This window comes from Solanum verrucosum, unplaced genomic scaffold (assembly GCF_900185275.1).
Source record: "Solanum verrucosum unplaced genomic scaffold, falcon-dt-bn FXZP01000261.1, whole genome shotgun sequence".
Lineage (NCBI taxonomy): Eukaryota > Viridiplantae > Streptophyta > Magnoliopsida > Solanales > Solanaceae > Solanum > Solanum verrucosum.
In genome coordinates, this window is record NW_026019969.1 from 11,094,534 (window position 1) to 11,106,027 (window position 11,494).

An 11,494-nucleotide genomic window follows, 5' to 3' on the forward strand; every position below is an offset into this window, starting at 1 on the left:
AACCTTGGGGGTTGAGTGGCAGTGGTAGTGTGTACTAGTGCAATTGGCTTTGTCCAACGTCAGAAAAAATCAACATCCTTATCCCTTTTATTTCCTATTCATCACTCTTTTTTTTTTTTACTTCTTTACCAATTCTTGTTTTTCTATCTTCTTCTTCTTCTTCTGTCGCAAATTCATACTCTTTCTTGCATATTGGAAGAAAAATTAAATCAAGAAACAACGCTGTTATTCTCATATCTTTGCCTTTTTCATGGCGTCGATTGCTCCCCCGCCGACATTTGATGTAAACACTCACAAATTCAACTTCTCAAACCCTAAATTCACTTCCCGATTGAAGCGTTCATCTTCGTCTTTCACTCTTTCAACCTCTCATTCACTTTCTAGGGTTTCCGGTTCCGCTTTCTGTTGCCGTTGCCGGAACGGTACCGGTGATGGTGAGACTGTTGAGCCATCGCCGTCTGTTTCTTCTCAGAACAGCTCATCTTCTTCTTCTTGGAGATGGGATTTGGCGTTTCAAGATGCGGTAAAGAATGCGATGAAAAAGTTGGATGATTATGTGAATTGGTCAAAAGGAGTGGGACTTGATGAGAGGAAGAGTGAAATTGGTGTTGATGATCAAGAATGGGATTGGGAACGATGGAAAAGGCATTTTAGTGAGGTTGAGGAGGAAGAACGATTGGTTTCTGTTTTAAAGGTACAATCTCTGTTTTGATTTGTTTGCATGTTACTGTGTTTCACTGTGAAAGTTATCATTGGTTACGCATGTGTTTTAGAGGGGGTCCGATGAAGGTTTAGATTTGTTGTCTATGAGAATTTTATTAAGATGTGGCAGATGGTGAACTGTATTTAATGTGCATGTTTGTAGTGGTGGTGATTTCATTTTGTAGTTGGATAGCAGCTTGCACATTCATGCTACATGACCTTATTTTGACCATGGTTCAACAATCATCATCTAAGATATATTATTAGGCATTCCTTTTTGGATTGGCGAAGTTCAAATTATTCGTTGATGATATGGTGATTGTAAAGGTGACGCTTTTAAACCTTTCAGATTCTATCAGAGTGAAGCACAGAGTGATTTTTCGTAGTTTACATGATGCACTGAGAGGTGTCATCCATGTATGCCTAAACGTATACACAAGATGAGTGTTGTAAAAATGTGGATGTTAAAATGAATATACAATCATACACTACTAGATTAGAAATCTTAACAGGGTGTAAAATAGCACAATAGAATATAAGATGAGAGATAGTTGCTTGGTATAGTTTTGTCATGTCCTACCAGACCTCCATATGCACCAGTCCTTAGGCTATAGTATGATGACTAAACTTGGTAAAAACAGAATGAAGTAGACCTTAAAACACATTGATGGAGGTTGCACATCTGGGTTGGTATAAGTAGGAAAAGAAGACCAAGAACATGGGAGGTTGCCTTGCTAGCTCTTATTTGGGTTATGGAGGAAGAGAAATAGCAGACCGTTTGAGGGGATTGCAAGTGATTTTATACTGTTGAGGAATAGCGTGTTATCTTTAATTGCCTTTTGGTGCACAAATGAGATTCCTATTTGTGTAGATGACGGAGTGTCTTTCGTAGAGAACCATGTTTTGATGTGGTTTCTCTACTTTGTGGTATATATATATATATATATATATATATATATGGTAACAAGAGCTTTTCCCAATTTCAATAAAGCCACTTAACTTGTAATAACTAGAAAAGCACATTGATGGAGGTTTCAAAAGATTTCTAGTCTCTTGAAATCAATGCAGACTCAGGTAGGACATTATGAAAGTAAATTATATATATACACCCAAGGGTGTTGCCTAATGGTCAATGAAGTGGGAAAGAACCATGAGGTGTCTAGGGTTCAAAATCCAGCCAATGAATAGATATAAATGATAATGTATTGGGATTAAGGTTAGTTGTTATTGTATACTTATATCAGGTCCCCTGTCTTCCAGGAGTTTGGTTAGACTCTTATATTTCAGTATAGATAAGTTGAGATTTATAGAACCTTAATTTAGCTGGCAGAATCTCTCATTTTGTAACTTCCCTATTTAGCTTGTAATTTAGGCATTATTGCTGGAGCTGTCCCTATCTTTTGTATCCTCTTTGCCTCTTAATGAACTTCTTGCTTAATCATTTTTTATTGCTTAGGAACAAAATTATTTAGTATTGGAATGCATAGGAGTCCCAAGTAAAGCGGAATGGATATAGAGGATTCATAAGTCTGAAACCAATTGATTGAGGTGTAGATTGATCACTCATGGGGAATAGCTGAAAGGGCTATCAGAAATTCTTTGTGAATCAAAAATGGTCCCTGAGGTGAATACCATCTCAAATAGGGTTCTTGGTAATTTACTGTGCATTTTTGTTAGGTTTTGGTTAGTTTGTAATATCCTGCCATATCATTTTGTTCTTAACTTGTTTGGACATGCTTCAAGAGGTCTATATTAGATCGCAAACATAAACATTTATGCTTAATCATGATATTTTATATTTTTGCTATTTTAATGGAGCTATTATTTCACCAGTCACAGTTGGTTCATGCTATTAGTAGAGAAGATTATGAAGATGCTGCTAGACTCAAGGTGGCCATTGCTGCTGCAGCTACTAAGGACATTGTTGGAAGAGTGATGTCCCATGTAAATGTAAGATGTATGCTGCTATTTTGGAAGACTCAGTGATATCATCTTCCTTTGCCTTATCAAAATATATATGCATACATATAGAATGTGTGTGTGTGTGTGTGTGTGTGTGTGCGCCTTTGCCTTTTCAATTGTTTAGTCGGAGGTTATTAGTTAACTTGATTTAGACCTTTAAATTGAGTTGAACATGTGACTGGATGTTAGTTGCCTTGGCTATTTAAATTGAGTTGTTCCATTGTGTCAAGCCTCATCATTAAACTGTGGTACAAACTGTGGTCTCTTGTTTTCAAATTTAACATTATGTAGCTTTCTTATCTTGCAATGAAATTTATTACTTCATCTAAAAAAAGTAAATTTCTTTATCTTGACCTTTGGACATCACATATCTGTAAGTTGTAATGAGGCATAGCACTCGTGCTATAGCTAATGATAGACATTTGAGATTTATGAATCCTCGGAGTTGAATTTCATTTGAACAAAAAGAAAGACAAATTACTGCTTAATTTTTTTTAATCAATGCTGAGAATTTAGAATTAACATCTGAAAGTTGAGCACTTATTGCACAAATGTTAGTCTCAGGTTTGAGTATTTGGTTATTATTTTAAGGTCCTTCTGTGCCTAGATGATCTTCTTGTTCATCTTACAATGTTTTATCTCACTGGTCATTGATGCTCACCTTCTGGAGTCTAATGCAGAAAGCCATAGAAGAAGAGCGCTACAGGGATGCAGTATTTATGCGTGATTGTGCTGGTACAGGATTGGTGAGTTCAGTAGCAGGATACCGAGTTTTGTTTGCTATAAAAAGAGTTGTTTTTTGTCTGTTTCTTCAATGTTTCATGTGCTTTACACATTTGGACTGTACATTCATATAAACTTCCCAGTTGGTCGACAAGCAGTCTCTCTTCAAAGTCTTTGAATTCTTTGCGATTCCAACTTTCCTTGGGCTATATCCACCATGGATGTTGGGTTTTCTAGCAAAGTTTCTTGAGAGCATGTAATAGTTTCATATGTGTTGTGGCACATTGGTATTTCTAGTTTGTAACATATTTTGTTATGTTTATGTAGGTTGGATGGTGGGCTGGAACTTCACAAGATGTTAGTGATCCATATGGCCGCATTATTCGTATAAGTGCTGAGCATGGAAGATATGTCGCGAGAAGTTACAGTCCACGGTACACTTATAGGTTTCTGCTGGGTTTTGTTTGAGTTTGCTATTAGCAGATTGAACTTAAAATTCTCTTTCTTAAAAAATATAGAAGAAATGGATCTTTGCCTCATCTCTCTTTTTTTTTTTTTCGTGGGATTAACACAGGATGATTATAGGAAATGGACAATGCCTGTGGACATTCTCAGAGTTCCCGCTTTTTTGGGTTTGGGGGGGGAGGGGGGGGGCGGGGATGATTTGGTGGAAGTACATAAGAAAATTAAAGAAAGAAAAAATAAAATCAATGAAACAAAAAAAAAAAAAAAGGAAAGTAGGATCTTACCTCATTTGAAGAAAGGAAGTCTAGAAACTGAAAACATGCAGCTCCTTCTAAACTCTTTCTTACACCAATTGAAAGAACAGGCTCTTTAGGAAACTATTTTCACTCTATGAACAGCTTCTATTCATCCTCAAACCCCTGTCATTCCTCTTCTCAAATTGACCAAAAAGCACGACATGATATAGTTCACCGACCCTTCCATTGAAGTTTCTGTATATCATTATGCCTTGCCATAAGTTAAGAAGTGGCTTAATTGATTCCATTGTAAATCACTGTATTCTGGAAACTGCTACATGAATAAAATATTTTGACCCATTGTACTATATACTAAAAGATGATTTAGTGGTTCTGTCTTCTCCCCTTTCTTTCAGGTTATGTGTATAGCAGTTTGTATACATTATTAGCTAAGTTGCTTGGACTCCATGCTGGTATCCGACACGATGCAGATCCGTGGACTGGATTCTGCAAATCTAGATTTTTAAGATTTGGGGGTGTGGATCCAATTTAGGGATATGGGTGTTGGGATTCGGCTAAAAAATTCAAAATTATAAAATAGAGCTACTTATAAAGATACTGTAAATTTTGAGAGATATTATGTGGAAAACTTAGATGTATGTTGGATAATTCAATTCAATCTCTCATCCTCCAAGATTAGTGATTGTTAAAAATCAACATGCTATTAATCAATTCAAAATTCATCCCTCTTTTCTATGAGAAAGAAGACAATTATAAATAACAAATATTGACCAAGAGGAAAAGCTAAAAAGGCTTATAGCTATGCCATTTTCCATGTCTTAAAACTTGTTTTATCTTTTATTTTGAGAAATCCAAATCTCAATTTTCACCCCAAATTTGTCCATGGACTGTGGTCAAAGCATCCGATGTGGGTTGACCGAATTCCATACGAATCCCGGACACGTGTCTTGTCTACAGGGGTTTGACAACAAAAATGAAGAGTCCACACAACTTAGCTACTTAGTGCTATTTTGACGTTGAAGTTAGATAAAGGCCTAGTCCAAGTGCTGAGCATTGCCGAACTGAGTCTTGCAGAGTGTGGTATCCTTTTCTATTGTGCCTTATGTCCTAGTTAGTAGCAACAGATACTGTGGGGAGTTTTGCTGTTATAATTGATTTTTCTTCAATGAAGTAAAAGTGAATAAGAACCTTAACTGCCTTTGGGGTATGTTGTTTACTGGGTTCATGTGCTCTACTGACAGCCAGCTTGCTTCGACTGTGGAAGGTGCCCCTCTCTTTGAAATATTCCTTACCGTGGATAATAAAGGCGAATACAGGCAACAGGTATCTTTCTATCTCACATTCTTTCGTTTAACTTGTTGACATCTTCCACCGATGCGGTGTCTAGAAAGATACTGAGTGTCTCGGTTCATGATCTGTTGGTCTCTGAAGATGGGACATTATCATCAGTGGATTGGAATTAAATAGTCAACTGTGATGAAATATTAATAATGGTGAGTTCTTGGGTGAAACCCAATTACGGCAAAATGGACATTGAGGATTATATAGCTCGCCTCAACTATTACTATTTTAATGGGATATTGAGGTGTAGTTCTTGTTTCTTTTTTAGTTAACAGCATTTTGCAATCTGTGGATGAAACTTGATGCAAGTTTTTAGTAATAGACATGAATATCTCCCTAGAATATCATTTCTCAGATGTGATGATGTTGGTGTGGCCCTGGGAAGAGAAAATTTCTTAGTATGTGAACTATTCCCTACATGTAGGCATGCCTTTGCAAATGTCATGGATGGAATGACAGTTCAGCAAAGATTATTTTATGTTGAAGATATTGCACTTGCTAAAAAGAACTGAAAAAAATTTGCACCTCTTTTTTCTGAACTAGAATCTCCTCATCTATGCACTTTTTGTAAGCATGCCAAAATATGAAGATATGAATTTAGTTAAAGATGATTTTAGTCCACTCTCTACAGTAGAGTCCTTTCCTTTCAATAATAATTTAAAAATCTTTGTGATCCATATGATATCAGGCTGTTTACTTGAAGAGAAAGCCAGTTCAGCAAGATTTACCTATTCCTTCTTCAAAGCTACCTGGTGCTTCCAGTAACTTGGACACTCTTGGTCCCACTGAAAACAAAAGTGATATGTTTGATAAGATCTCAGATGCTGAGGAAGATGGTGAAGACAGGGATGATGATTTTGGCTTTCAGAATGCATTGAAAGACATGATTCCAGGGGTACAGGTCAAGGTTTTGAAAGTGACAGCTCCAGGGAAGGTAGATAGAGATCTAATATCAAAGGTCATTGAGCAAATAATGGATGAGGAAGATGAAGATGAAGAAAAGGACTATGATTTGGACAGTGTGGATGATGAAGATGAAATAAAAGTGGAAAGAGATGGAGAGCAGAATGTGATTGAATTGGATACAGACAATGGGGTTAGTGATGGTGAAGAGCAGAGCCAAATTGCAGTTAGGGTGGTTGTTGGTGGTCTCATGCAAAATACCGCAAGTGGTGCACAGCATAAAGATCTGCTTCGAGTACCGGCAAGGCTAGAGAAGAAGGGTCACCTGTCATTTACTTTCAGTATAGAGGAAGATGAGAACAAAAGCAATTCCTCTGGCAGTGGACAATATCCCCCAAATAAAAAGGCTAGGCTCCAAGGTCAACGTAGCTTGGATCATGTGATGGTTGATCTTGCAAAGTTCATCGGCAAGGGGAAAATACCTATGAAGGTTAGAACACTTTTATCTTGTCGTTCAAATTGCTTAGGTTTTATTCTTCTCTTTAATCGTTTTACTGAAACATGCAGGTCCTTAAAGATATGGGAGAGTTGATCAGCCTTACTCTTACTCAGGCACGAAATCGTCAGCCATTGTCAAAATCAACCACCTTTAACCGCATTGAGATTTCACCATCTCCAGACCCACTAAATGGTGATTAATCTTCAATATGTTTCTCTCCTTTTGTTCTCTTTCTGTCTAGATTGCTGATTCTCCTTTTTCTAGTAAATATGCTTGTGCAACTAGTGCATCATCATTGTTATTCTACCCACTCTCATTCTTAAGTTGGTCAATCATTTATGATTTTTATCAGGATTATATATTGGTGCTCATGGTCTGTACACTTCGGAAGTCATCCACTTTAGACGAAGATTTGGTCAGTGGAAAGAAGACGGTAGCCCTAAGGAGTCTTCACGCTTAGAATTTTATGAGTATGTTGAAGCTGTAAAATTAACTGGAGATTCTTATGTGCCAGCTGGTCAGGTAACTTCACTTCGAATCCAAAAGTTGTGCATATAGTCTAACCTGCAGTCACACTTTTTTCTTTTTAAATTAAATTAGGATGTCTGAGATCAACCATTCTGGTTGGAGTGTAGATATCTGAGACTAGGGAAAGATTGGATAAGCTGGAAATAAAAGCATACTTGATTTCTATGCCTAAGTTGCATAGGTGTTTTGCTAATCCTTTGAGTTATGAAGATTGAAAATCTACAGTGAATCATATCCTGCATTTGTGCATTTTAGTATGTTGTAGAAATTTTTCTTGCCTTGCTTTTTTAAAATAGAGAAGGGGTGAGCGTGATGGATTGGTGTTCGACCATTTATGCCTTTCTTTCTAATTTGCAGATAGCATTCCGTGCAAGGATTGGAAAAAAATATCAACTTCCACATAAAGGGATTATTCCAGAAGAATTTGGTGTGGTAAGTGATTCTAGTGATTTTTGGATTGCCTAATATTTCTTGCCATTATTTGTTTTGCCTATCTTTCATTTTGGTGCATATGTTCCGTAGCTCTCGATTTTATGATGTGTGGGTCTATCTCTTACATTTTAGGCCTATGCTATCTCTATTGCCAATGCAGATTGCTCGATATAGGGGACAAGGAAGGCTGGCAGAGCCTGGTTTCCGAAACCCCAGATGGGTTGATGGTGAACTGGTTATCCTAGATGGAAAGGTTTAGAGATCTCCATTTAATGGCACTTTTTGTCTTTTGTTTTGCTGTCTCTTTATTCTCTCAATTTCATTTTCTCAACATATTTATTTCCTGTTGAATTGTGCAGTACATTAAAGGAGGGCCTGTTGTGGGTTTTGTCTACTGGGATCCTGAATATCATTTCTTAGTGTTCTTCCATCGACTTAGGCTGCAGGAGTGAACATCTCTGTAGATACAATCTGCGGCTTTTTGTTCCTGGTTCAGTTCTTTGCAGGTACGCTCTTTCACACTTGTACTTAGCAAATTACACGAATTGACATGCAAAATCTCAAGAAAAACAGCCAAAATCCCCCCCCCCCCCCAAATATTTGGCAGATCGTTCATATTTTAGTCATAAAAACACATGTTAGATGATCAACTATCATTTACTTGACATTCTCTTCAAACATTCAAGTATTGCATAGGTACAACCTTAATTCTCTTCAACCTAAATCACTTTGATCTTAATCTCATAAGATGCGTGCTTCTCTGTACCTTTGCAGTCAACATGATATCTATTACCACGAAACCTTGTTAGTTTGAGCTGAAGAGAAGACTCAAGATTTCGTTTGAATATGGAGTCCTGGGCAACTGACTGTTCTAGTGGCCAGCGTAAAGCCTTTTGCGTTATATGGAACTAACAGCCATTTTTGAGTTGATAGCTCCCAATTTCTCTGGTATACCAAATGGTCAGGCCTACTAGCATTTTGCTAGGGCACTGAGCTTGTGTACATATGCTCTTTATGTTAATTTTCTTTTTCAGCTCTTTTTGTATTATTCTTTTTTCCCTGTGAACATTGTTGTAGTATTTATCTGATAGCACCTTCAAAAAAATTGGAATTTATTCTCTAATAGAATCCAAAGATAGAATGGCGTATTGACAAATGTCTTATGTTGTGATTTCATATTCCCGGGTTCTTGAATTATCTACTGAACTGCAGCTTCTAAGATTTCATGCATTTTGGGGATGAATTGTTTCTTTAATGTTCTTGCTATGAACTGGATAGTTTCTGTGGTGTGCATCACGAAGACGAAAGATATTTATGGTTCATTGACAAACCAGATGCTTTGCACTAATCTGAGATTCTTTAACAGACAACAATTTTCTGTTCAATGCTCTGATGCAATGGTTTATGTCCAATACGAAATCTATAATTTGTGGATAAACTACTATCTATAAAGGCAATGAATGGACACTGCATACATAACATACATCATCTATTGATTACACAAGGCACCAGGTTGAACTTAATATTCTTGCGTTGATCTAGTGGAAACAGCATATCAGAAGTCATTATTTTTGCACATCATGTTGCAGCATTATTGTAACTACTGGAGTACATAAAATGCAGGTCTTTCCAAAGAAAAGATTGGAATATATTTTATGGTTTGTTCAAGTTGTTGAAGGAGACTTCTTTAGCTATTTTGGTACCCCTTCCCTTGGCCATATAAAGTCCCACATGATGCATTAGCTCCTGCAAATCCCAAAAACACTGCATAAGTTGATCAAGATAACAACAATTTTGTTATTTGTTACTTATTAATTACCTGAGGATGTGGTGAAATATCTTTGGTGTTTCTTGCCATAGAGACAGGAAAATCAAAGGTGGCACATCCCTGAGAGTAAACTACTACATCCTCCAAAGGGTTGAGGAAGCCGCGGTTCTTAGCTGATAATGTAGAGCAAACGAAGTCCAGGACACAAATGTCCGTGCACACCCCTACCACCAACAACTTGGTTCAAGTAAACGAAACAGTTAGTCAACATTCTTCAACCACGAAGTTGAAGAAGTTTTAGAGAATTAGCAAAAGAGAGTGTACATACAAGTTGAATTTGGTTGTTCTTCACCCAATCAACAAATACATTAGAGCCATCCTCCTGAAAGGAACCAATATAGCCATCATAACAATCTTTGCGCCTGATTGTAACATTTGGTTCCTCCTCCACCCATCTTAGTGCTGCAATAATTTCTTCATCAGACAAAATCATCCAATAATCCGTTGTTGTTCCATTCAATAAAATTGGAATAATACAGATCCCCTAGGCAACGATGATCACAAATCGAGTAATGGTCCAAAATTTTCTAGTATGAAAGGTTTTGTCCATTTTTATTGCTAATATAGATATGTGTATATATACTTAAAGATGAAAGTTATTGCAAAAAAATAGAAAAGTTTTTCACTATTTCCCGTGCGAATCTGTTTTCCACCACATCAGTGAATTAGTTAGGTGGGAAATTAGTAGGAAAATCTATCTTCTATAGATTCGCCATGGGAATAAAAACCATTATTTCTAACAGTGAAATTAGTACCAGGAACCAAGTTGGATTCATCAGTGCCAGTGATGCAGTGAGAAGGATAAGGGTATTCAAGTTTATCAGGATGATGTGAATCAAGAAAGGCAAGAACTGGCAATTTCTTGTCACAAAACACTCTAGCAAGCCTTGATGATTCATCAATCATTTCACTGATCTGCCTGTTAGGCTCTCTTGGTGCCTATAATTTACAAGAAAAAAATCAACTAATTGTAATTAATAATTAAGTAGTAAAACAGAGAACAAGTTCAATTTTAAGTACCAGATTTCCAGCACCAACAGTACAAAATCCATTGATTATGTCCACAAGAACAAGGCCAGCCTTAACATCTTCAGTGATGACTACTGATTCCTCCTCTATGGGAATTTCATTCTTCAAAAGATCTACTGTTTTTATTACCATCTTTGTTCTTTCTTGCCTATTTTCTTATGGTAGTAGGTAAGGGTGATTGAATGATTGTTGATATTTATAAGATGCTTCATTTCTATTATTAGTCCAATTAATAATATGTTGATATTTTTTTGTAATCAAAGGAAAACTGACTATTCCACTCTGAGTAATAAGCCGACTTAAATTTTACTAACAGATAACTTCTGCTTTTGCATTTAAAGAAATATCTAAATTAGTGTCACTTAATGGTCGATGAACTAAATTTAAAAATTATAATTAGGGATTGTCTAATGGTTAATGAACTGAATTTGAAAATTATAATTCTTTAATATTAGATGATTTTTTTTATTTATCCTTAATTTTGAATTTTGAATTTTAAGAGTGAAATTTCTTAATTTTGAAAGCAAGTTTGGATATATAGAGAATTTTTAAGAGACTTTTCTTAATTTGCTTGAAATCGAGTGATAAGAGGCACGTCATGTGAGACTTTTATTATTGATTAACAGTTAATTTCATGCCCAATAAAGACGGTAATGGAGGATTAACTACTTCTTCATCCTTAATTAAGATTTCGAGTTCAAGTCTCATCAGATACGAAAACTCTTTGGAATGTCCTAGTACCCCAATGCAAGTGAATCCGTCCACTTAATTATTTATGCCTTGATTTATTTATAATTTTATATAATTAATAGGTGAGAGAAATAA

General features: G+C 36.3%; 2 protein-coding genes across 2 annotated transcripts; one reads left to right on the forward strand and one right to left on the reverse strand.

Annotated features, from left to right (window-relative positions):
- Window positions 1-69: 69 nt before the first annotated feature.
- LOC125816255 (protein EXECUTER 1, chloroplastic) lies at window positions 70-8,307 on the forward strand. Its single transcript, XM_049495839.1, has 11 exons — window positions 70-694; window positions 2,536-2,652; window positions 3,345-3,410; window positions 3,715-3,821; window positions 5,351-5,432; window positions 6,139-6,843; window positions 6,921-7,044; window positions 7,205-7,374; window positions 7,738-7,812; window positions 7,973-8,065; window positions 8,172-8,307. Exons 1-11 carry the CDS (start codon window positions 251-253, stop codon window positions 8,262-8,264), a joined length of 2,076 nt encoding a protein of 691 aa, XP_049351796.1. The 5' UTR covers window positions 70-250; the 3' UTR covers window positions 8,265-8,307.
- Window positions 8,308-9,325: 1,018 nt separating this feature from the next.
- LOC125816262 (nicotinamidase 1-like) lies at window positions 9,326-10,858 on the reverse strand. Its single transcript, XM_049495847.1, has 5 exons — window positions 10,661-10,858; window positions 10,396-10,579; window positions 9,909-10,042; window positions 9,632-9,817; window positions 9,326-9,558 (listed from the first exon to the last, which is right to left on the reverse strand). The coding sequence occupies exons 1-5, from the start codon at window positions 10,799-10,801 to the stop codon at window positions 9,466-9,468; spliced, it is 738 nt and encodes a 245-aa protein (XP_049351804.1). The 5' UTR covers window positions 10,802-10,858; the 3' UTR covers window positions 9,326-9,465.
- Between the last annotated feature and the right edge of the window lie 636 nt (window positions 10,859-11,494).

Bases quoted from the DNA above. Each gene is read 5' to 3' on its own strand.
- LOC125816255 (XM_049495839.1), top strand. From the start codon at position 251: ATGGCGTCGATTGCTCCCCCGCCGACATTTGATGTAAACACTCACAAA. The intron at 2,653-3,344 runs GTAAGATGTATG...AGTCTAATGCAG, and splicing joins GAGTGATGTCCCATGTAAAT to AAAGCCATAGAAGAAGAGCG. The intron at 8,066-8,171 runs GTTTAGAGATCT...TGAATTGTGCAG, and splicing joins TGGTTATCCTAGATGGAAAG to TACATTAAAGGAGGGCCTGT.
- LOC125816262 (XM_049495847.1), bottom strand. From the start codon at position 10,801: ATGGTAATAAAAACAGTAGATCTTTTGAAGAATGAAATTCCCATAGAG. The intron at 10,580-10,660 runs GTACTTAAAATT...TGTAAATTATAG, and splicing joins CTGTTGGTGCTGGAAATCTG to GCACCAAGAGAGCCTAACAG. The intron at 10,043-10,395 runs GTACTAATTTCA...AAATTATTGCAG, and splicing joins TGAATCCAACTTGGTTCCTG to CACTAAGATGGGTGGAGGAG.